Source organism: Balaenoptera musculus, chromosome 10 (genome assembly GCF_009873245.2).
Source record: "Balaenoptera musculus isolate JJ_BM4_2016_0621 chromosome 10, mBalMus1.pri.v3, whole genome shotgun sequence".
Taxonomy (NCBI): Eukaryota; Metazoa; Chordata; class Mammalia; order Artiodactyla; family Balaenopteridae; genus Balaenoptera; species Balaenoptera musculus.
Window position 1 is genome coordinate 32455694 of NC_045794.1, and position 27000 is coordinate 32482693.

At 37.4% G+C, this 27000-nt stretch overlaps 1 protein-coding gene across 1 annotated transcript in view; it reads left to right on the forward strand.

Annotated features, from left to right (window-relative positions):
• The window catches only part of PDZRN4 (PDZ domain containing ring finger 4), a 364341-nt gene extending 338288 nt beyond the window's left edge, over nt 1–26053 (forward strand). Inside the window, exons 6-10 of the mRNA XM_036866314.1 lie at nt 6287–6385; nt 8910–8972; nt 16078–16179; nt 20203–20319; nt 23893–26053. Of these exons, the coding sequence (XP_036722209.1) occupies nt 6287–6385; nt 8910–8972; nt 16078–16179; nt 20203–20319; nt 23893–25416 (1905 nt within the window). The 3' untranslated portion in view covers nt 25417–26053. The remainder of the gene's footprint in view (nt 1–6286; nt 6386–8909; nt 8973–16077; nt 16180–20202; nt 20320–23892) is intronic.
• Nucleotides 26054–27000: the final 947 nt, after the last annotated feature.

Here is a 27000-nt window from a genome sequence, read left to right on the forward strand (position 1 = left end):
TCCAGTTTTATTTTTCACCATGCCCACTCACCCACTCCAATCTTCAACCCTTAGCTTCACACACATTAATTACTTAAGGCCCCTCTAACATGATATGTTGTTCCCTATCTCTGTGCCTTTTCATGGTCAGTGTTCTCTGCTCAGAAGTTTGGCCTTGGTAAGCACCAAGTCAATTCTATTATGTCTTCCAAGGCATTTTTATTTGATTCTTCCAGCAGCCCTCAACCTAGAGCTGACCATCATCTTTATGGGGTTTCCTCCCGCCCCATCCCATATGGATGATATTGTTCCTTTGTGTGTGTGTGCCTGGCAATGGGAATGATCTCATAGGGAAAGAGAAACTGATAATGCAGGAGAAAGAGAAGGAATAATTCCAGGAGGAAAGAAATTCGAAAAAAAAAAAAAAAGGAATGGTTTACCAAGTGTGAGTGGAAGCATTGGCCTTTGATAGAATTGGTGATCTTTCTTCCACTGTAACAGAATTCTTGCCTACAGGGTGGATACAGATAAACTTAGATTAATATGCTGAGTGGAGGGAAGATACAGCGGCTTCCATTTCATGGCTTCTTTTTTCTCCACGAAGTGTGGAATAGAATGATTGGCTACTAGTGAAGAGAGAGAAGGCACCATAGCAGAGTTGCAGAGAAACGGGGTGTGAAATACTCATCTGGGAGAGTGGAAAGTTGAGGTAATAAGAATCTCTTAGCATCCAATGGGTTCTGAGGGGAGGTCATCAACTGAGAGTGGGCAGGTTGTGTCGGAAAATTGAGGAAAGAGGAGCAGCTTGACGAGGGAAGCATGTGCAATTGTCGGGCAGTGTTGATGGCCCATTTGAGGTTTGTGGGAATGAATTTACAGTGAAAGCAGTCCGTGTAGTTAGCATGGCTGTGCCTTTTCCTCCAGGACCATACAGCCGCTTAGGTGGGAACACAAGGAAGTGAAGAGTTGGGCTCAACAGTGATTGACCTTTGCTGGGTGCTATGGTGAAGGCAGAGAATAGCAAGGAGGTTGTGGATTTTTATAAGAGTATCATGACTAACTGCAGTTCCAAGCTGGGCAAGGAGAGAGGGGAGGGTGTGAGGGAATTATTGATAGTGAAAAGTGGAAGGGTCAACAGGTTCAAGGTCCAGTGAGAGAGCACAAATGGTGGAGGGGGAATGGAAGCTGCTTAAAGTGGATATTTTAGAAGTAAAGCATATATGGAAATGACATTTTGTGAGTAGTCTTTTCTGTACATTGTTATGATATGTTGAATTATCTTGATGTAGACCCGCCAAAAACTAACATATCGATCACAAAATCTAGACACAAATGACTATGGATATTTAGCAGTGCCATTCGTAAGATAATAAATGATCATTTTATGTTTTGTTCAAATCTCAAGAGTCAACTGTGAAAAACCCTGAATTTCTGGATTCTTACAAAGGTAAACCACATGATCCTAATACTTAAAAACAAGTGCAGCTTTCTCAAAAGATACAACATCAAAATAGGAAGGAAGAAAAAAAAAACATGTCTGATGTAAACAGCACGTTTTTCTGGTTTCCTGCCCTGCCTTTGCTCTTTGATATAGACAGAGCAGGACTGGGTGAAAGCCCATTAAAGGGCAGGTGCCCATGCCACTGGCCTGATTCTCTAGTTGACACAGCACAAGTAACGATACAAAATACAAACCACTTCTGACAGTCACCTTGATTTTAAGTTTCCCATTTCTATTCCTGACATGGACTCTTAATTACTGGCCTCGTGAATCCATTCCCTGACCCAGTTAAAAGTATAAACAAAATTAACATCTTTTTCTTTGTTAGGGTGTAAAATTGATTACAAATGGGTAATTTAAGACTTCATAAGGCAATTCAGAGTCCACAGTGAGAAGCAGACAACCTGGATCTAGAAAAATGTGGCAGTTTCATTTCTCAAAGGATTCAGAAAGAGAAAGTCGCTAAGAATAGGATAGGATTAAACACTGCCTATATTTCACAACAATATCATTGAAAAGGGAAAGTGGTTGAGTGAGGAGGTGAGGCTAAGGGTGATAGTGTAAAGACAGGACCACGTGCTTTCAGTTTTACCCTAATGTCTCTATAAAATGTAATTTATTTACTAGTTGCAGCAACTTGTTTTGAATGTTTGGAGTTGGGGTGTCCGAGCCTGAAATGTTGTAGTCATAGCAATTTGGGTATTCCAGGAGTTTTGTCGTTTATTTTTTACTGAGTTTTATACCTGATTTCCACTATCCAGGAGAGAGTGAATTGAAGCAATATTTTCACAGTAGAGTATCTAGGCTTCTCTTAGCTGTGAGGGTTAAAGTTTTCATATTTCCTACTTAATTCATTTTTAATAAAGGTTTTGTTGGAACAACTAAGCATGGCATTTCACTAGTTACTAATCAACATTACAAAATTTAAGACAATGATATATGATTAATACTAAGCTTGTGTAGTAATGGATATGTTGTCTGATAAATAAAAACCAGAAAACAAATAAAATTACAAGAAAGATATGGACACAATAGACCCCTCTCTCGGGATTGTCAGTTGATATCAGTGACCATCTTGTCTAGCCCTGGTTTTCATTCTGACTTGTGTAGTACTGATTGCCTCTGAATTTTCTCATTCATTCCATGGACCTCAGAACTCTTTAGAGTATGGAAACAATTTGCTTATAAAAACCATTGCAGGCAGCTTCAAGCCTCAGTTCTTCTTCCAGCAAGAGAATCCCATCTAAAAAGCAAAAGTGTGTTTTTATTTCTTTTTAAGTTCCTTGTTCCACCTCAGACCCAATCATAAAAAAATATAAAATATTCACAGCACTGTAGTGCAACCAATTTATGTAAAAATCCCATTCTTTCTATAATTCGAAGGATATTTCACAGCAAACTTTACTAACTAACTTTAATCTCCTACTCCACCCTCAATCTCAATAATCAGTTTCTCACAGGATTAGATACTGTGATTTGATTTTTTTAAGGGACTGTACATATTCCCAGAACATAGCATCTTAAAGCACATTTAAGCCAAAATGAATGTGGTTTCATCAGGTATATGAAGTGATTCTTCCACTCCAGTCACAAATGACTTATGGAAGGTTAGCAGTGCCATCCGTGCGGGCTTGCCTTTGATTTGCAGATACCCAAGAATTGTCTCCGTGGAGAAAATGTACAGAGGTAGCATTTCACTTCTATGTTTTTCATCAAACAGCTTCCTCATGACAGAGGGAAATGTATGAAAGTTGTTAGGGAAAACGTTCTCTATTACCAGAAGGTTGTTTCTTCAGAAGTCAGAGGCTTGTGTGCACTGTGAAGGGAATACTAAATTAAACCTGGGTTAGAGTATTCTTTTCAGATAAGCAGCCTTTACAAAGCCACCTTTACCTCATACAAACAAAATTGTCAACAGGTAGCTGCTTATAAGTTATTTTTGTCATAGAATTAAAGAAACTTTGATTCTAAAATGTATGCTTTTGTGTACCAATATGAAATATGTAATATCTGAAACATTCTCAACCAAAGAAAGAATTGCAAGTCTGCGCTTGGGGCTGGTGTTCGGTGATATGTGGGATCCAAGAAATCTCACTTGCGCCTCCTCTGGAGCCTGGAATCTTACTTCCATAAGTTCAGTCCTTTGAATTAAGGCTTGTAATAAAAATTGTATTTTCAGTCTTTACTGGTGTGAACCAAACCCTGGATGGGGCCACATTTTAAATAATTACTAATGATGATCCCTTTAAGAAACATTTATTTATCAATTATCTTTATATCTCAAGAGCTACTCGTGAGAGAATGGAAGACTACACCAAATACCAGGTTTTTCTAGGAGATAATTAGGATGGCAAGCCTGAAATCCCAATGGCTTCCTAAGTGGGCAACCTCAGGAACTCCAGGAAGCAAAAGAAATAGTAGGAGGGTGCCCAGTATCTTAAAAGGGGGAGGGGGTGATGTTGAAAACAAAGATGCTGTGGGTAACTTTGAGACCTGCTTCACAGTTTTGCTTAGGTTCAATAAGATGACAATATTGAAAAGTTCTTTTGACCTCAGGATCTCAGATTTCTGTTTCCCTGTGATTCTTGGTGATATTGATGTTGTATGGGTGGTTCTACCCTTTTTATTTTAATAGATTGGTTCCATTTTACTACAATATATTTAGATATACATCTTCTAAACAAACACTAAACCCTAGTGCACCGTGGAGAGTGTAGAGAAAACACTCACGAAAGGAATGCTTCCCTCTGGAAACAACTTCCCACAGGATGGGGTGTTTCTCAGTGCTATTGGAAGGACATCGAAAGTCAATGGATTTCAGCTCCGAATACAGCTCATTTGCTTTAATTTAAAGGTCCCACTTTCAATTCTTTATGGGGTGTTTAGGTTTCCTTGTAGGCCTCTTAGGAATCACAAGCTTCTTTACTCCTTAACTGTATACTTCATTGCTATAATCGAGCTCTTTTGTTGCTATAATTCCTTCCTAATGTTACAGTTTTAGTCAAGTGTTCTTTCCCTCTAGAGGCATTAATTGTTGCCAATTTTGAAAATGCCCTTGATTGGTGTATACTTTTTGCTTCTGGTGCCAAAACATGTCACTGTTTGCTATTCTTCCTCTAGGTGAAAGACTTTTTTTCTTCTTGTTCAACATACACCAAGCCCTTTTTAAGCTCTGTAGTGTGATTTAGAGTATCTTTGCCCACCAGGTGGAAAGTCAGCATTCTTCATGCTTTCATGTACTTCACCAATTTGCAGTACATGTCTCAGGATAGAAGATTTAAATTTTCTTTTATTTGCTATTAGCTGTGAAATTATTGGTCACTGGAGCTTATGACAGTCTATCCTTGTTAAGGATTTACCTTTGGTTTATATAGTATGTCGTTAAAATAAATAGTTATTTTCCAATGACAAGACCTTCACTGAAATACAAAGTTAAAAGGGAAGATACTTCTTCATATGTAGCAGAGAGTACTGGAAAATATCCTCTAGTTTGAAATTAAGTGAGTTTCTCGTTATTTAGTCCTGGTAACTATTTCAGATCATATACAGTTAAACGGATACTTTATTAACTAACTTTATTCCCTTCATTCATACACACGCACGCACACACACACACACATACACACACACAAAATCTACCTCCAGTTAAAGAGGAAATATTATTTAATTATTGTTTTACAAAAAGTTATAAACACTAGGATATATTTTGAAATAAAAGCCATCACCCTTCAACCAGCATTAACTGAGTCCCCACGCTGAACAGTCCCCTGTTCCAGGAACCAGAGAAAGAGCATTAAGCAAGACAGACAAACTTGTAACTCCCACAAAGCCTGAGTTTTAGAAAGATGGTCTAGATTTCATTTCCAGTTTAAATCTATTCTGTTCTTCTTCATCTGATTCTTTACTAAAGGTCCTTATAAGCTCCATCGAATAGGAACACGTTCTCCATGATGAGAGCACCAATTTGTGTTTCAGTGCTTGGACTTATGCAATTTATTCTAAAAGTCATCTGCTTCTGAGAGTAGTACAAGTCTATTTCATTATATAAAAATGAAATACACTGAAATTTATTATTATTTTACTGAATATAAATCAGGAAATAGATTCAATATACATTACCTAAGGACTGACATTTCAAGCCCCTTAGCCATGTGTTTCAGTAAATGTGTTTCCTTGTTCATTTACTGCTGCATTTTTGAATCATTGCCTCTGCCCATATGACTGTTGATGTCTCTCCCTACAGCCTGGATGAACCCATTTCTTTCCAAGGGTGAGAGCTGCTACAGGATAATAGAAAACCTTGGCCTGAGCTACACAGAACTCTTGCTTATTATAATGTTGTATAGAACTCAAAAGAAGAATTGATGTACAGTTTAGTCTTTTTTTATTTGAACTTTATTTTGTTTTATTAAAATACAAATAAAAACACAGTACTCTCAGTAGTTTCATAAACATTTTGCTACCTACTTTAACATTCTCAAATATTTTCTTGATTCCACATTTTTGATTTCTACGTATTTTATTTAAACTTCATTTGTGGTTTTGTAAAGTTTTATGATTTAATACAAAAACATTGCACATCTCCAACTTCACAATGAAAAGTTAAAACACTGGCCTGAATATACAGACATACATGTTGAGAGTAAATTGTGAGGATTCTGGTAACATGGGTTAATTTCAGATGTTAGGCAATAATTATGAAGACTTCCCAGGATGGCCTAGAGAATATCAGTGAGTTCTCCATCCTGCTGCGGGATTTGATTTCTCTCTGAGATAAATGTCGTTCTGTGTGTGTTTTTCTCTCAGGAGGTCGAGTTGTGTCGTGTTAACAGTCAAGAGAAGCTGGGCCTGACAGTCTGTTACCGAACGGATGATGAAGAAGACACCGGCATTTATGTCAGCGAGGTGAGAAATGCCATGGAGGAGAGGTTAGGGGAGGCAGACAGCGAGCAGTGGAGTGAAATGACTCACGATGAGAAAATCCTTGGGAGGCTGGAATGGGAAGAATTGGCCATGTGCCAGTAGTTGTCACTTTCAATTAGGAAAGTAAATTATGTTGCCCAAGTAATGGAATTATTATCAGCCTATTTAATGTGGATGCTTTCACCACCGAATTCCAGTAAGGAGAAGTGCAAAAATTGTAACATTGTCTAAATCTGAATAAAGTCCCTTAAGTACGCAGGAAGCCGAGCAAAGTTTTTGATCAGCAAACATTTATCCTTCTGTTCCTGCTGTGTCCTTTATCTGTCCTGTTAACAATAGCATTGACTTTTAAATCTAATATTCACAATAATCAGATATTTTACTCTGCTGACAGAATTGATAAATTTAAATATCATATCCAAGAAGTGCATCCATTGGTTTGTTTTATTCAGCCCCATAATCACTTTCAAGAAGTGAGGTACTTACGCAGGGAACTGTATTCAATATCCTGTAATAAGCCACAATGGAAAAGAATATGAAAAAGAATATGTACATACATGTATAACTGAATCACTTTTCTGTACACCAGAAACTAACACAACATTGTAAATCAACTATAATTCAATTTAAAAAAGTGAGGTACGTAAATGTGAAATACCCTCAGTGTTAATAACTTTGAAAAAATGTGAAGCAAAATTTATTATTACAGGTGATTTTTTGAAACTCCCAAAAGAATCATTTTATGAGAAGTAGTAAGGTATTATGTGTGTGTTTGTGAGATATATATATACATACACATACAAACATATTTATAATTACACATATACATGCAAATACATATATGTACATACAAGTATATATAGATGTTATCTAACTCCTGCATATATGTATGTATACACACATATATGTGTGTGAAACCATGTATGTATATATGTATGTGTATGTGTATGAACCCAAAGTAAATACTGATTGCTGTTCTGTGCTGTTCCAAAGTTTCTTGGCTATGACTTTGAAAACATTACGTAACTTACTGAGCTTTGGCTTCCTCACCTAGAAACTTAGTACGACAATGCTTATCACATTACTTTTATAGAGGTGTTTAGACTCTGGCAGAGATAATATAATTAATGAACTTAGAAAACTACGCAGCTCTATAAATGTATCATTTTACCAAAGAATCTACTGACTGGCTCTCACTATGGAAAAATCTCCAGAGAATACTTGACTTATATACTTCTTTTAAATAAACAACTATGATAACCCCTCTGCTTATGGTGAGGAAATATAAGGAAACACCTGCAGCATTATCCTTTGTAGTACGTATGGAGGTACAAATGCAGAATTTTAATATTAGTTTGATTACTGTTCTGAAGACAAAGTTTTAGATTGTGAATGGCTTCTAAATAGGATACAATTGATTAATCATCCCTTATTTCCTTAAAGTAAGTCTCTGTTTACTATTTAAACATGTCAGCTTTGGAACTTTACTTTTCAGGGATAATAAAAAAGCCACAGGAGCAGAACAAAATTATTTGGAAAAAATGTTTCCCTATACATCTTACATGTAATTATAGTGTCTTTTGTTCTTGATTGATCACTTAAAACTCATTTATTGGCTGGTACCACCTAATTAAAAAGTAATATCTAACATCTGGATAGGATGGATCAACCTTACCCTACACTTGAAATACTTTGCTTAAAAAAAAAAAAAAAAGGCTTTGCTAGAATAAGCTCCAATAAATGGTTTGAAGCCTTCATGTGAAATGTGATAGATGGAATTACCCCCAGTGAACAGTAAGTCATCACTGAAGTTTGGCCCATTAAAATGTTGATAAACTCTTAACAGAGCTTTAAATATCTATTTATTCTAAAATAAGTGACAGTTAATATACTTCACCCTATATGTAAAGTAGTGTCTAGTAATAATCTACATGGATAGGATTTTTTTTCACTTCTTGAGCTACATAGATTATAAATCTCTATAAATTAATGTGCTCATAACACAGAAATCCCTTTAATAATTATGGACTTAGAGTATAGCTATCAGGTTTTCTCAGACAGCAAAGACAGGATTTAAAAATCACCCTAGCAGAAAGTAAATTTCCTGGGTCCTAGTATTAACATCAGCTGAGGATCATGTCAGCTGAAGACCATGTCTGACAGTTGGGATACAGAAAGGAGTGAACAGATATAAAAAAATAATATAAAATAAAATAAAAAGGGGGGAAAGGATAAAAGGAAGGAAGAAACATAGAGAGGCAGGGAGAGAAAAGTGGTCTACAAATCAAGATGCGCTCTAGTACTCTTTAATTTTATTGTAATTAATTCTAAAATAGTTCATTTACATTTTTAGAATCAGTTGACAGAAGAAAAATTTGGTACGCACTCTATAAATCAATAGAAAAACTTGAAATACGTTTTTTAAAATATTTTTTAAAACCATATTTTTAAGTTCCTGGGAGGATATTGCATATCCACTTGAAGCTGTGTGTCCTCTCCCTTACAGGTAGATCCAAACAGCATTGCTGCCAAAGATGGCCGGATTCGAGAAGGGGATCGTATTTTGCAAGTATGTGGTGTGGTTATTTCCTTTAATTTCCTACTTTCTGTCCAATAGTTTTAATTTTATTTTGTTCCTTGAAAAATGTTAGAGAAAATAATTTGTCTTTGTTTCTGCATAGTAACATCTACAAAACTAAAAGTGATCATTTAAACCTTTTTAAAAATAAGGATAGGGCTTCCCTGGTGGCGCAGTGGTTGAGAATCTGCCTGCCAATGCAGGGGACACGGGTTCGAGCCCTGGTCTGGGAAGATCCCACATGCCACGGAGCAACTAGGCCCGTGAGCCACAACTCCTGAGCCTGTGAGTCTGGAGCCTGTGCTCTGCAACAAGAGAGGCCGCGACAGTGAGAGGCCCGCGCACCGCGGTGAAGAGTGGCCCCCGCTCTCCACAACTAGAGAAAGCCCTTGCACAGAAACGAAGACCCAACACAGCCATAAATAAATAAATAAATAAATAAATAAAGTTAAAAAAAAAAAATAAGGATAGTGCCATTTATTAAGGATTAGTAGCTAATAATTAGTGAGTAAGGCATAATCTCTGGACTCAGATACCTCGACTTCAGCTTCCAGCTCCATCACTTACTTGGGCACTTTACTTAACCTCTCATTGTAAGCCTGTTTCCTCATCTTAAAGAATGATATTAGTAAAATATATTGTTGCAAAGGTTAGATATGATTAAGCATGTGATGTGCTTAGCACACAGTGCATGGTGAGTAATAAGCATTAACTGCTGTTGTTACTAGCATCAGCAGCAGTTATTGCTGCCTTTTCCACAATAAATTAGGTAAACAGGGATCCCAGTGTTCCATTACTATGAAAGTTTAGAAGTCTGAAGAAGTCTTAATTATTTATAAATGAGTTGCTGGGGACATGTGGAGGATGGAATGTGAAAACACAGAGGCTGACTGAGTTTCAGTTTTAAAATAGAGATGGTAAGCACCTCATAGGGGGTGTGTAGACTGGAAAGAGTTCCCGGCCAAACCAGGAAAAACTGCAAAAGCCAAAGTTTCCATCCTAAATCTGCCTTGACCTGCTCTATCCCTTCTGAGTCCTTTCTCATAAAGGGTGGCTGGAGGAAGACACACAGCGCCCCAGCTCTTATGTCCAGTTTAACCCAAAATAAGAACAGAGGTCCTTGGGGGTTGAGTTTCACTGCAGATCACAACTGCAAGACAGGAAGGAGGACTCAAATGACAAATTGAAGAAGCTACAAACTGTTAAAACATTCTGCAAAACTTTTAGTTGTTATGACAGATCTGTTGTTCCCATTTCTCCTTCCTAGATATGAACCCCTAACGAATGTTTCTTTCAGTTCAGTACATTTGGATTCAACACTCTACCTGGAACCAGGGCTTTAAAAACAGACAAGATGCCATGGCAGCCTTTGGGGCATTCCCTGTGTAATTAGGAAGACAGCTGCTTACGCAGATGATTACAGTACAATGCGACGTTGTTGTGAGAAAGTTGTGCCACACGAGGGCTATTCTGCCCAGCCTTCTGCTGGTCTTCTTTCCTTTTTTTGAGGGGGGGGGTACTCACCGAATCACACCACTTCTCCATACCCCTTCCCTTCTCTAGCAAGAGGCCACAGAACTCCTTTTTCATCAAGGACCCTCTACTAAGGCTCCAATGGGAAAGAATAGAAGTATGAATTAGAGGTTATGGTCCCACTAGTCTTCAGAAAACTTCAAGAATACATAATTTCTACTTTAATGAGCTCCCTAAGTGTTGACCTGTAGTTAAACAAAATGGGATGTGTCTATCACTGGATAACTCAGGGGCAAGAAAAGTGAATCAAGAAACCAAGACTTAGTCTTGTTTGCTACCATATTTTCAATGTTTTTCTCACACTCATGTGAGTAAAAGAGTGAATGAAACACGGGTATTCAGTAGAGAGAGTGATAGGATAGATGGAAGAATAAAATCTGCAGTAAAGCTATACTTATACATCCTCATTAATAAAAAGGGGTACCATCTGCATGTGTCATCCAGATAATGAAAGCTTCAAAAATATTTCATTGAGTTTTTGATTTAGAAATCATTTTAAATGTGTTGTTCACTTTGTTAACATCTCCAATTAAATATACTGAAAAGAATGTAACCTTCCTTTGATGCTGAGAGTCACGTCACACCCAGCAATCATCACACAATGCTATATATAATAGAGTAAAATGCTCAATGGCTGAAAGATCTGGAAGATTGTGTGCCCTGATATTAAATGACCCTAGTTGGCTATTTTTTCTGATGCATTGGGTCTATGTTTTGTCATTTTCCTCTTGCTGTTTCCAGCTGTCACTTCTTCCTGTCACCATCTACTCACCATGCCCCGTACTCACTACTGTGCACTCACTGGCTCACTTCCTAGTTTCCAGGTCACCACCTCCCATAGGCTAGATACACAAATACAGTTAGTAAAATGGTGTCTATTAGTTCTGTGGGTAGAGTTTGATAGAAATAAAGTACATATGTTTCCACAGATGCACACTATGTATTTTGACACTTCCTTATTCTTGGCTATATCGTAGGCAGGTAAAGTTTTCAGATAAGATATTTTCTGGGTAATAAGGCGTTCCTTAATGGACTTGATTCATTGAAAAAACAACAGCAGGATTGATAAAGTGCTGTGGTCTGCCTGATTAGTTTATGTTTAGTGACAAATACGTCACATCTAATGAATAAATACCTGTCACATTAAAAAGCCTAGAATTCAATTCTATCTGCACACACAGGAAACAAAGAATCTTAATGGTGATAGTAAAATTATATAAAAGAAAACTGTGACAAAATTGTGCTGATAGACAAATAGCTCCCGTGTGGCTGGTAAGAAGATTATGGGATACCCTGTAATGAACAATTAATGACTCCTTTCCCAGGGAGATGAGAGTGGGGGAAAGAGAGGATTTCTTCTCATCCTTTAAGTTTCCTGGCTGGCTTTGATTTAAATGAATCTCATTAGAGCAATCGGGATTTTAATTTCCTGTTCACAATGACCTAAGTAGAGTATTTCTATGGTCCTGCCTTCATTGTGTAGCTAAAATTTTCTAAGTGTAGTGCTCCACGGTCCTGTCAGAGAACTTCACCTAATGGCACCACACACACAGGTAATCACACGATATTGTTAGAAGGTAGGGATCATGCAGAAGAGAAACCATGATCCACCTTCGTGAGAACACATTCTAGCTCTCATGTGTTTCTTCTCTGCAAGTGCTTGACAGTTCTATTTGCTGTGCTTTTGCCACAAACTGGTGGTATCAGATGTGTTCCCAGGAATTAATATGGGGAAGTTCTTTTACAAAATTGCCGTGCTGAGTCAGGAGAAAAATTAAAGACATACATGATCAGCCGTCTAAAGTAAAGAGTGCTCTAGTCTCACGTTCTCTTTGGCATATACTATTCCATGTAAGCAATCTAATCTCATGTTGGCCAGAAAAGTCAGTCATGTTTCTAAGGATTATTCCCTGACAAAACCCTGCAAAAGCTCAAACAGTGGAACAATAAGACTTCTAATCAGCTCTCTTTCTTTCTCTGCCCTAAACTGGTCCTCACCGTTTCTTCCTACTCTTACTTTCTTCCCTTTGGATAACTGTTTTCCCCCTATTTCTGTTCTTTTCACCTCTGTATTTCTATTCTTCACTTACCTTCTTTCTCTCCACACTGAAATATAAACACATTTGAAATAAAACTTGTTTCTCTTGCCTAAGATTCCTGGGTTTTCAAATAAGAAATTCTATAGGTGGTTGAATGCCAAGAACTGTAGTTGCCTACCTGCCTATGGTACACTGATACAGGAAACCTAAAAATTGGCATATTCAAGAAAAAACGTATATAAATATATTTCTAGACTTTTAGGGTTTTACACACAGACACACACACACACTCATATGCCCGTATAGGAGATTAGGCCTAAAGTGGAATTTCGGCTGATTTCTCTTTATAATTGCCACAAATCTCTCCTAAGCCAAGAAAATATCCATTTTGAAACTAATATTTGCATATACCATGCACAAAAAATGAAACAGATATATTATCTAGCAGTTTTTCCTCATTTATAACAAAGGTTAAATATTGCCTTCCTCCTTGCTCTCTTTCCCTCTCTTTTCTTGAAATGGAAGTCTTCCATTAAATTGTGCTGACTCCAATTCTCATCTATGCCCTCCCCTTGTTTCTGGATCCTTCGCCTTTCTGTCTGCATGATGTTTCCAGGCACAGCAAGCTGCTTTCCCACAAGCAATCCTGTAGCTATGAGCCATCATTCCGGAACAAGAGCAAATGAAGGTGGAAAGCTCTCTCTGATTCCATTCCTCAAGTCTTTTTCATTCCTTGAGAGGCATCTTTGATGAAACCTATGGCTGCGTTTTTTGCCTCAATATCAATCTGGGTATCAAAGTAATGTCCCGAGTACAACGGGATCTACCAACCAGGTGGCTAATGTGGCCTTTATTTTGAAAAATAAACAAAGATTACACTTTAATGCCAGTATTCTGTGGCAGATTTCTTTCATTCCACATATGATTCTGGATGTAAAACTGTTTCTACAACGTATGATCTGTCCTCCCAAAATAAGAACATAATGCCAGGACTGGAGACCATAGCTCTTGTAGTATGAGTTCACAGAGGAGAGAGAAGAACACCAACTATAAAGGAAATCAAACACAGCCATATTGTTTCTTGATGGCCCTCTAAAAATTAAAAATATATATGAGATAGATATCTTTTAAACTAGAACCATGTTTCCTGCTATGGATTTCAATGTTATGCATGAATTTTATTCTATTTATTTTTTTTGAATTTTATTTTATTTTTATACAGCAGGTTCTTATTAGTTATCCATTTTATACATATTAGTGTACATATGTCAATCCCAATCTCCCAATTCATCACACCACCACTGCCCCCCACATGAATTTTAATATATTTGCTTTGTTTAGAAGAAAAGAGTCTTTCTGAGGGATTAAAATATAAATAATCATAGTAATAATAATAACAACAATAGCATTAACAGTAATATGTGCAAGCTTGAGCACTTTCTGTATACCAGGCACTTATTTAAACTGTTCACATATATTAACTCTTTTAATCCTATAACAGTCCTCTGAGAAAGGCACTATTATCTGCATTTTAATAGAGGAAATGAACAATAACATTAACATGAATGAAGAGTGTTTAGATTAATGGTAAGTAAAGTTTAGATGAAGAATTTGGAAGTATGCATATACTCAAGTGAAAAAGTAGTAGTGAGAATTGTATTTCAAACAGAAAAGGTTAAGTTGTGTGAGATCATCCAACTCAGTCTCCTTAGGATCAATGCCTACAATGGAGGGAAGATGAACGATAAGGTCCATAATTGATAGACAAATAGATGCATCACAGATATACTACTAAGAATTACTATGAAATGGATACAAGCCCTCAAAACTGAAAGAAATCATTATTTTTAAACTACACGCAATTGAGGTGGGGGAGGTGTAGTGGAACCCGTCACTGCCAATTTATGTTTATTTGAAGAAAAAAAGGCCTTGGACTCAGTACAAAATTTTCAGGTATACATTTACCAAAAAAAACCCACAACATATCCTTCTTGGTCATTAGTCCCCAGTTTAGGATCAAAGTTTTCATTTTCTAATTTAGTGAATTTTATTTGAGAATTGCCAAAAAAAAAAAAAAAAAAAGGGAATGTACTCAAAAGTTATAAAAACTGAATTTCCTGTCCACACATACAAGTGAAAAACTAAGGAGCTATTCATTTGATCACAGTAAGAAAATACAGCATGAGGTTGTGTGATTTTTTTCCCCCCTTTGACTATCATTGTCTGCTTTCTTTGTGCTAAATATGATTCTAGGAATAATAATCATTTATTATGGTCCACAGTTGAGATTCCTGAGCTTGTCTTCAGATAATTATGTCTGTCTTCATGAATCAGCCAGAATCCCAGAGACCCACAAGGAGAAAATGTCAGGAGTCTACTTCATGCTTTTAAGCAGAAATTCACAGTGAAAGATGTTAGATTAATTATTGGAAAAAAATGGTCAATGCAGCCACACTTTCTGAAATAATTAATACTTATTTTAGATAGAATTACTTGACCTCTTCAATCGAAATTTCTTCCCACATTTTTGATGATGTGTTATGGATCAAAAATCTCATCTCTATGGAATTGAGCAATCAATAAAATAAAATAAATTTAAAATATCCAAAGAAAAAAGTGTATCAATGAGAGCTAAATACATTTGAACATGAAATGTAGTTTAAAATACAAACTTTAGGAACCTTATTTTCCCTGTAGAACTTAGAAAAAAGAAAAAGGTACATTTCAAACACCACTAGAATCTTTTTGTTTTAATCAAAAGTTTACTCAAGCTTGGCTTCTTTCAGTAAGCATTCTTATTTAAAAAAATTTTTTTTTATTTTATGTTAATTTTTAAAAAATTTTAATTAAGTATACTTAAGAAATGAGCCTTAAGATATTTCATTAGTTTTGTTGTTTTAGGGAAGCGGATAGAGCCGAGAAAGGAGCTGGAGTAGATGACGATGTTACTGATGAACTGGTTCTTCGTTTGATTAGTTAAGCACTGAAAGATACCCCGAGAGTGATTTGGGGCAACTGAGTCAGACCCACACGCAAATACGAAATGATTAAATGAAAATGCAAGCAGCCCGGGAGCATCGCCCGGTGAGAGATAACGCGGCAGCTCGCTAATTGGCTCACAGCAAGCGCACAGGATGACGGATTTCAGTTGTGGTATTGCTGGTCCTACTTCCCCCTGCACCATTATCTCAGAGTGACACTTCCATTACTCTGAGCGGAGAAAGATGAACGTCACCTGTCAGGGGCTGGTTAATTGTGTTGCTAGATGTATGTTGCCAGGGCGCAGGTTGGACATTTATGAACATAACTGCTTCCTCTGATGTCCGCCATCCTTCAGGGATCGATACGGCTCTTACAGTAAGCGCGTAATTGAGTGAAGGCACTTACCACTGAGGGGCTGAAGACGAGCCCATTGTGTGAGCTTCATGTCCATACATTTACCATAAATGAGCTGATATTTGCCATTTATTGTGTGCAGCATTGTGGAAATGGAAACTAATACGCCACTTTCATTTGTTTTCTAGATAAATGGGGAAGACGTCCAGGATCGAGAGGCGGCGGTGGCCCTGCTGTCTAGTGATGAGTGCCGGAGAATCGTGCTGCTGGTCGCAAGGCCGGAGAGTCAGGTCAGAACAGAGAGAGCAAAAGTCTTGAGACTGCACTTTAGGTTCACTGTCTGCTATTCTATAACAGATCAGTGCCACGGATGTTTGTAAAACCAGGCATACAAAATATAATTGAGTCATCTTTCCCAACTGGCCAACCTTATGAAAACAATTATAAGTAAAGACTCCTTAATATTGCTTCACAGAAAGGCAGCTAAACATCTTATTTTTTTTAAAAGAACACAAAATTGAATCATTACTCTCTCCTTCCACTTGCCAGTTATTTAAATTAATTCATAAATGAAAAATGATTGACTTTACATGATATTTAATTCTGCGTGGATCCTTGCTTTAGGTTTTCATCTAAAAATACTTAATTGGCATATTAAGGTATCTTGAAAGAATCTCTAATGAGAGAAACATTAGCATATCTAGCTATCAACTTAAATCTTTTTAGAGTAACTTTATCAAATAAAATACCTTAAGTAGTACAGTGTCGTTCCATGTATAGTAAATGAATTTTTTCCAAGTTTAGTGTGACAAAAACAAATTGAGAGCTTTTAAAGAATTTTTTTATATATTTACAGAGGGAGATGTCATGAAAGTAAAGGAGAGGTAATGGTGGAAGAAAAGTACTATTGGTACTTCTTTTTATATCCTTTTTATCCCCCACCACAAGGCAGAAAGGACATTACATTGTCACCATTCTACCCATCTGTCAGTGCTGGATAACCAACTTCAGTGAGTGAAGTTGGTTATATCACCATTTGTCTTTCAGGTTATTGATCTGATATATTTCAGACTCAATAACTACATACTATCTATAAATTACATTGAGTAAGTGTATTTCAGTGTCAGGCCGAATCCTGTCTTGAATATAGTGGTTTTAAAAGATCACCCTTTCCGCATATATTTCCATTATGCCCTTGACCATTCTGAATGTTTCCCATAAAGCCTGCCATAGCCTAGGGCAAACTAAAGTTACACACCTGAGGTCCTAGGAGTGGGAAAGGAAACTCCATAACTGGCTGCACTGTCTATGTGGGAGTGAATTATTAAAATACATATGAAATTGCACTAATTACCTGGAAATTTTGCAAACCGGTTAATCTCAATGACCCCATTTTCTTGAAAAAGAACAGAATAAAGGGGCTAAATACATATTAGTGAAATTAATGGTAAATTGAAGAGTACTCAATAGTCATCCTTGCTGTAGAAAAGATATTTCAACTTTATAATGTGGTTTCCCTGCCCTTTCCATGTAACTGCTAGAGAACCTCATTAATTTAGAATTAAAGCATTTCCTTTACTATGCCACATAACAGCTATAACATACTGTGGAAAAAATAGAAATTAATAACATAAAACCAGATCCTGTTAATCTTTGATGGCGTACATATGCTTGGTAGAACCACTGGCGTTTTTGAATATCTGGTTACACTCCTGACCCAAGAGTCAATGTTGGAGCATGAATTTTCAAACAAGACTTTCTTTCCACAGTTGATAAAAGATGGTTGTCTGACTCTGTAGCATATCATCCCGTCTGTCAAAATCAAGATCTGCCCTAGCCCCTTGATCCTGAAGAAGCTGTCATGACACTGGAAGGCAGCTAATTGCCTTTAGAAAATCAGATTTCTAGAAAAATAAGGAAAGAAAATGCATTTTAATACCATAATTTAAAAATGTAATTTAAGCAATACATGCTATAAGGTGGCAAAAACAACATAAACTTGTATTTATATCACCATATTTTCCCATCAGTTTCAGTATATCTCATTATTGCATTTTTTGCATGTTTATTTTATTTAGAGAGAGTATAGAAGTTTTAGTGTGCTTTTTCTAGCCTTTTTTTTTTTTATGTTTCAAATTCTCTCTACATTCTCAGAAATGATCAGAGTTGCTGGGGGCAGTACTGTGCAACCGTGTAATATTTTTAAATAACTCATTTCTTTCATTCCCTGTCAACTTACTTTCATTTTCTGCCCATTTTCTTCCTGAGACCATTAAAGATATTGCTATTCTGTCCTATTCCCCTTGGGACACTGGGGCAGAGAGGACTCTTGTAAGAACTGTAGAGAACTTTTGAGACAGTGCATGTTGCTTCTTTCTCTGAAATGCCACATGTGAGCCTCTACTGTGCAGACAGATCCCCCTGTATAATTATGACAGTCCCCCCTTTCCCACGGCTCAACTCAAGGGAAAATTCTGTCTCTGCCACAGCACTGAACTCAGACTGCCATGAATGTGTGTGTAGGGGGAAGGGAAATGCGACAGGGAAGGGAGGTGAGCCAGAAGAATCTCTCCTGACTTAGTGTGCTGTGTATTCCTCCAGCCTAGAGGGAAGCCTTAATCAAAGTAGACACACACTAACTACACATGGCAACTCAGGGATCTGTGGGGTTAGTTAATAAGAAAAGAGTTATAGGAAAGCATTAATTTCTATCTTTTGTTCTCCTTGTCTTCCCCATCCCTTCATTTCAATTTCAAAAGACTCTGTTCCATCATTCACTGTATCAGTGTGGGCAGATATTTTGTTTTGACCTGATTAAAGAAAAAGTCCTTGCTGTGCTTATAAAAAATAAACATTTCTAGCTTTAAGTAATTTCTTTTGGAGCCTGGCATTTGCAGCTTCATGAAACTTAAAAGGGATTAAAAAATGTAAAACTTGGACAATTATGAATTGGACTGAATTTAAATTTTTAGTCAGCTTAATCTTCATAGCTCATCTGCATATCAAAGTCACTGGGGTGGAACTTGGTCAAGTTATTCAGGCCACAGTGGCATAAATGAGGATGAATAAATGCATTGATGCTTTTGGCCCAGTCAAGTTTGAAATAATTTAAGGTCTAGGTAGCCTTTAGTAAATAAAAAGAAACCTATGATTGCCTTCATTTAATGAATGTGATACAGAGACACTAATGCCTCTTCTGGTGCAATTTAATGTCCTCTCAGGTTCGTTTGCTTTTAAGTTTTAGAAGTTCAGTTCTCTTAAAGACAAGCTTATTTTTTGTGTTTGGTGCTTACCCATTTGTCCGGTGGTGAAAACATCTCCCACCGTTGTCAATTTTGACTCACTAGAAAGCTGCTCTTTCTTTGTAACACAGAGTAAAGGGGAGCTTTGACAATAATTCAGTTAATTCAATCAGCATAGACAGCTAATTTATGTAATCCAGCTCCAAAAACCCACTTTGAGGCAAATTATCTAAACTGACTGTCAACACTTATCATATTAGCAAGGTAACCACCAGTTTTCCACTTCCTTTTGTATTGAGAAGCCAAAAGGATTTGTTTGGTTTAGTTTGTGTAAGACTGCCACAAGAATACCTACCTTCAGCACCCACAAAGAAAACCCTGCACGCTTCACACGGCTCCCTCACCCTTACATGCAACATTTAAGGTCTTTTTCCTTGGAACTGGGTCTGAGAAATGAATCACAATAGTCAAGGCACAGCATCACTCTCTACTGAGAGTAACTTAGAATTTTCCTTTTTTTTTTTTTCAGATGAAATAAACGTTGTCCGTATTTGTGGCAAGCAGCCATCTTGTTAACTTGAAAGTCAGCCGCCTAAAAATAAAAAAGCAGAATGAGGGTAGCATCAGTGTGTGTGTGTGTTGGTGGGGGGTGCTTTGTGTGGAGTTGCTTTGTGGGGGTGTTGTTAAGGAAAAAGGCCCGATTGTCTCATAGCCCTATTAGTACCATTGCAGTTCTTTAACACGGGGACAGTTGGGAGTAATGAGCGTGACAGCTGTGGATTATGCAGTATGCTTTTCATACACTTTGAAAGACGGTGATGTTCTGTGCTGTGAGGTCTACTCAGTTATGAGAGAAAATCTGTAGCTCTGTTTCAGGGAAGGATAAAAGGCATGAGTCCAATTTTTTTTATCACCTTTTCTTCCTTCTGAGAGGTGAACTATAGGAGGCTGGTATTTTGAAGAGAATCATTATGATAAAAGGAACTGGTCAGGCATCACCATTTAAGTGTACCCTATTTTAGCTTGAGTTCTCACTAACCGAATGTAATGTACTAATGTATTCTTTTGCAGCTGGATGAAGGCTGGCTGGAAGATGAAAGGAATGAATATTTAGAGGAGTTAAACTTGTCGATGTTGGAAGAACAGCATAATGAAGCAATGCAGCGCACTGCCGGTGAGGTGGAGCAGGTAGGGCCACAATCTGAACTCCAGCATTTGAAATGATGCTAGTTCTTTTTTAAATGTGTAACCATAAATGGAATAAAAAAACAAAATCAAAGAGTTTGACCAAACATCTCTGTGACGATAATTTTTGAAAGCAAATGATCATCTCAAATGAAGCAAGAAGGAATAAATACAATTTTTTTCTATTAAGAATATTTCTACTTTGGGAAGCTTAGGGACCATTGTGGAGAGTACAGTAGTATTCAAATGCTGACCCAGGTACTGTTCAACCTAATTCGGAAATTTAATAGTAAAAATGCATGTTGCTTCTCAATATACCAGCTAGAGATAAACTATATCTCATTAGGTAACCCCTCCCCCCCAAAAAAGTAATTTTGTATTTTAAAATATTAATGTATGTATTTGAATATTTAGGCAACTTTAGGAAGATGATGACATAATGTAAGCCATCAACCTTATTTGGGTATTTGGTATCATGATTACACCTTTATACTCCTGAATTAAGAGTAGTTCAACTTGAGATTATTGACATCATTTTGTCTTAAGGTCATATATTCATTCAACAAAAAATTCTCAGCCCCTAATATGTTTCAAGTACCACGTTTGATCCTGAGAATACAAAGAAAATGAGCAAAGTCCCTGCCTTTAAGTAATTCATAACTAGTGAAAGATCACAGTGTGGTTTGTGGCAAACCAAGTCTTAGGATTCTTTTCATTTTTGTTGTTGTTGTTTTTCTACTAGATAAAATCAAGATCAATATAGCCTAGATTTTTTTATGTCAGATTCATGTCATTCATTTGCCTGATATAATTTTATTAACACTTCCGCTGTCAATCTGCTTATTTGTTTAACTATCATCCTAGTCTCAACATTAATTCTTAACTCACCCTAAAAGGTAATTAAAAAAAAAAATCCTGGCAGTTAGCTTAGGAATATAAAACATAAAAATCCTATCACTTTACCAAACTGAATGATGAGATGCATTGACATGCTGGCATCCCATAACAGAGGTGTGTGTGTGCGCATGTGTGTGTCTGTGCATGCGTGCTCATGTGTATATGCTAATAAATTATTAGGTTGCAAACTACAGTTGACAAAGCCATGTGTGCTACACTCTGTGCTCACCATGGATGCTAAGTGGCCACTTCACAAACAATAGTTCATGCTCAAAAGCAATGCTGCTACAGCAATGTAGCAATTGCTTTTCAATATAAAGAGGACAGGTTGAAATTTTAATGTATGACTTCAACACTGGCCACAAATAAAGATATTTTTTGGTGGCAGCTGCTGGTTACAAGCAAGAAAGTCCTTGCTCCAGGCTTTTTCTCTCTTAGATAAAAAATGTGACCTGATACAAAATTGACAGGAGGATGTTGGAATAAAGAAAGAAGGGAGAAATCCTGTCCAGGTGAAGTGATATGGTGTCAGATGCTGCCTACTCATCAGATGTAATACAAATGCTAGGTCTTTTGAGGTAACACAAGATGTCCCTGAGGTGAGATTTTCATTGTGTAGAAATTTTTCTTCACGATGAGACTGAAAAATGATGAGAAGTACAGAAACCTTTAAAAATCCTTTGCCCTTATAAACAATAATACTACATTAGAAATGCCTTGGTAGAAACATTGCCTGTCACTATAATAATTCCATAGGGAAATGATAAATTATAGAGTAGCATTATATCAGAAACCAGGAATTCTAGGTTTGAGAATAGAAAACTGTCTTCACATGTGCTCATAAACCAGTGACAAAAGAAAGGGAAATTCAATTAAAAATTGCATATCCATATTTAAAAACTAAAATACATATCCATCTGAAGGTTTACTTCACATGCTGTCCTTGGTCCTGTAACTGTTGTTAACACACATTTTGCTAATTAATTTGTCTATATCATATATTGTATGAAAAATAAGAAAAAATACTGCCTTCCTGTATTTTTTCAGCCTACCATTAGATAGGAGAAAAAATATAAATATAAGTTATATGGTATATAAACTCAAATGTCCAATATCAATAATATCCTCTGGGAGTTTTATGGCACAGTGTGCAGATGTCACCACATTTGATGCTGTTGTCACCTTATAGCAAGGGACATAGGGATGTATCAAGCTTTCCATTGTTAGTTACAGTTACTTATGTATAATATTATTTTTTATCAATAGACATTTTAAATCAATCTCAGTATGTTCTTAAGAAATGAGGAAAAATATTTTAGGGAAAGATGGAGAATCCTAGAATAACATGATACCTGCTCATGTTCTCCCCCCAGTTCATTACACTTTGTTCTGCCATTACTTAGGTGGAAGAAAACAACAATTATCTTAACCTTCCAGACCTGTTTTACCTTTTATCACCCATTCTGTCCTTCTTTGACACTAACAAGCTTAATTATATTTAATTATATAATTTCCTGCTAAAGGAAAAAAAAATATATATATATATATATAAAATAGTGAGTAAACTTAGACATAAGGAGAATACAATCTAGAAACTGCCATGTAGACTTTTATAAGAGAAGTGGTGGAAGAAAGAGTAACTTTACCCTATTCAAAGAGAAACAATTAGATGTGCACTTTCCTAGGGCAGTGACAGTTAATTGTTCTGCATAAAGAGCCAAAAATTACCAGGGAGTGAAGTTCACGTATATTTACATACCTATCTCAAAATATGTTTTTTGACATTATGCCCATGTCTGGCAATCAGTGCTGCTCAGATTTTCAGGGGAACCGTCATTTTACTCTCAGTAGAATAAAACTCACCTCTGAAGGAAATTACTGGTTAAGAGTAGAAAAATCTTTTAAAGTAACCCAAGTGAGTCCGAAGACATTACTGTTGCTTTTGAGCAACGTGATTTGGAGATGCACTGAGGTCAAAGTACCTGTATGCAAGAATACAGCATCTTGGACATGTAAGAAATCCTGGCCCTGGGGGATGGCATTGGCCCCCTAGACCTCTAGCCTAAGAAGCTACATCCATCTGGGATTAAGTTTCCTCACCTATAGATGGAAGGTCCTGGGCTCCAGTAACGAACCTATTCCTGAAATTTTGTGATGTTTGGCTTATCATTATCAGTGTATTACTAGATCCAATGAAGTCTCCTCTGAACTTGAGAAAAGTTCAGGAAAAAGAAAATAGTAACAAGATGATGTGGCTTCTGAACTCTAGGCCTTCCTATTTCTGAAGACTATTTCGGCACTCTCTCTTACTCATCCTTTTGTGTGTTATCACCACAGAAACTCATAAAGTCCTCATTTACACACCTTCCCTCCAGTTTCCCAACTAAGAGAAAACCTTAAGACAAGAATCACTTATTTAAATGTGTCCTGTTTTATTTATCCTCAAGTGAGTAGCATAGCCATATTCAAGCAGCTTTTGTTTTCTTTATATTCAAGTATAAAAATCTGCCATGAGCTAATTGCCTTTATTTCTAAAAGTGTTATGGATACTAAAATCAGGGCAGCTTTCTAGGAACTGCACTTTTGCCAAGAAGCACTGTTTTTTCAAGCAAGTTGTCCAACAATTGGTGTTTTTCAAAATAATTAGCTTTCTTTCTTCTCTCAACTTTATTTTCTTAGCCAAAAAAACAAGAAGAAGAAGAAGGCACAACAGACACGGCAACATCTTCATCCAACAACCATGAGAAGGACAGTGGAGTGGGGCGCACAGATGAAAGCTTGCGGAACGATGAGAGCTCAGAGCAGGAGAATGCAGCCGAGGATCCCAATGGCACATCTTTGAAGAGCAAGAGAGAGCTGGGGCAGAGCCAAGACACTCTGGGAAGCATTGAACTTCAGTGTAATGAGAGCTTCGTGTCTGGTGAATACATTGACTCAGACTGTATTGGCAACCAAGATGAGGAGTGTGAAAGGTTTCGGCAGCTCTTGGAGCTCAAATGCAAGATTCGGAAGCATGGAGAGTATGACCTGTATTACTCAAGCAGCACAATAGAATGCAATCAAGGGGGACGAGAGGGAGTGGAGCACGAACTACAGTTGCTTAATGAAGAACTAAGAAACATTGAACTTGAGTGCCAAAATATCATGCAGGCTCACAGGCTCCGGAAAGTGACAGACCAGTATGGAGACATCTGGGCATTGCATGATGGAGGATTCCGAAATTATAACACCAGCATAGATACACAGAGGGGAAAACTAGATGACATCCTCGAACACCCAGAAAAGTCAGACAAAGACAGTTCTAGTGCTTACAACACAGCTGAAAGCTGCAGAAGCACTCCACTCACTGTGGACCGTTCCCCTGACAGTTCCCTTCCAAGAATGATCAACCTCACCAATAAGAAAAACCTGAGAAGCACAATGGCAGCCAATCAGTCCTCTTCTGGACAGAGTAGTAAAGAGTCAACCAAAGCCAAAACCACTGAACAAGGTTGCAGCGTTGAAGGCAAAGAGAAGAAAACTTCAGAAAACAGCAAGCTTTCTGATCCAGAGAAGACCAGCGGTGAACACATCCCTTACCTCTCTCCTTACCACAGCTCCTCCTATAGATATGCAAACATCCCAGCACATGCCCGGCATTATCAAAGCTACATGCAGTTAATTCAACAGAAGTCCGCAGTCGAGTTCGCTCAGAGTCAGCTCAGCTTGGTGAGCGTGTGCAAGGAGTCTCAGAAGTGCTCAGAACCCAAGATGGAATGGAAGGTGAAAATCAGGAGTGACGGGACACGGTACATCACCAAGAGACCTGTGAGGGACCGCATTCTGAAGGAGCGTGCCTTAAAGATCAAGGAGGAGCGGAGTGGCATGACGACGGATGATGACACCATGAGTGAGATGAAAATGGGGCGCTACTGGAGCAAAGAGGAGAGGAAGCAACACCTGGTGCGGGCCAAAGAGCAGCGGCGCCGCCGAGAGTTCATGATGCGGAGCCGGTTGGAGTGTCTCAAGGAGAGTCCCCAGAGCAGCAGCGAGGGCAAGAAGGAGGTCAACATCATTGAACTGAGTCACAAAAAGATGATGAAGAAGAGAAACAAGAAAATTTTGGACAACTGGATGACAATCCAAGAACTGATGACCCATGGGGCCAAGTCCCCTGATGGCACACGAGTCCCTAATGCCTTTTTGTCAGTCACCACGGTATGACCGAATGGATGGAAGGCAGCTGACTTTCAGAGGGTGCTACCAGTTTGGGTAGAGGATGCTTGCCTCGTTCAATGTGGCGTTTTTATATATATTTTGTGACTCTTTATAGTTTAAATTTTTTGTAAGCAAAAATACCTGCTAATTTTTCATTTGTTTTTCATATACTGGTACCTTCATTTTGGCTGAGATTTTTCTTTAACTTGTGATATATTCGTATTACTCATTTATATATAAAAACAAACAAAAGGAAAGAAAACAAAAAAAAACAAACAAAAATACTGAGGAGCTAATTAATTTCCTATTTTAATGTATCTATTGTAGATCTGGATTTATTTCTCTAGTTTACTTATTTTCTACTTTAATAACAACTCAATGCCAAAACATTTCTCTGCTTGCTTCTTGGCATAATACATATGAAATCAAACCTGTTGATAAATCATGTGCCACATCTTGTCTTATACATAAAAGCCTCTTTTTAACATCCCGTTGTACATTTAACACATAAATGGCCGTTGTCTTTGTCTCAGTAAAGTGTAGGTGGACAATCTTTCTGTGGTATGTAGTGACATTGGTCATGTAGCTAGATAGTTGTGGTAATTGTGACAATAAAAGAGAAATAAATTATTGATTATCCCTGAGAAAAGCTATCAAGGAGTGTTTTATTTCCATTGTTCACTGTGGTTACCAGATATAAATTAGTTATATATGTATACTATTTAGAAGACTCCTAATTGTGGATTGTAAAATGCATACATTTTCTATCCCTTTTTTTTCAAGAAATTGTCCTGAAATACTTCCCACAGATTATCGTGTCCCATATTCTTACCAGGATTAAGTTAGATAGTGTGTATAGAGCATCTAACAGATGCTGACTAAGCATTCAATAAATATGAGTTCATGCTCTCCTTGACTGCCACCCACGTAAGGAAAAGCCAAGAACAATTTAGGGCATGACATGGACAGGGAAGATCAGTGAAGTATCTGAGATTGTTTGTAAGGACACTGTATTAGTCAGCTCAGATTACCATAACAACATACCATAGACTGTGTGGCTTAAACAACAGGAATTTCTCACAGCTCTCGAGTCTGGAAGTCCAAAATCAAGGTACCAACTGATTCAGCTCCCTGATGAGGGCTCTATTCCTGTTTTGCTCATGGCCTCCTTGCTGTGCCCTCACATGGTAGAGAGAAAAAGAGAAAAAAGCTCTCTGGTGTCACTTCTTTTAAGGACACTACTCCCATCATGAGGGTCTCACCCTCATGACCTCATCTAAACCTGATTACCACCCAAAGGCCCCATTTCCAACTACCATCACATTAAGGGTTAGAGCTTCAAGATATGAAATTGTTGGGGGAAGGTGACAGTTCAGTCCACAGCTCTACGTGCATTTATTTAGTTCATCCTTTGGAAACAAATTTTTGGAAACTATCGTTTTAATCATTTTCAGCATAGTCAACTATAAACGCCTTATTAAAAAGTGAGCTTGTTAAATTATCAGATAGGTTTTTTAATCTGGCTTTTTATCATATAAACATCAACCATATTATATATCAATCATAATGCCTCCAGAGTGAAAGGCCAGA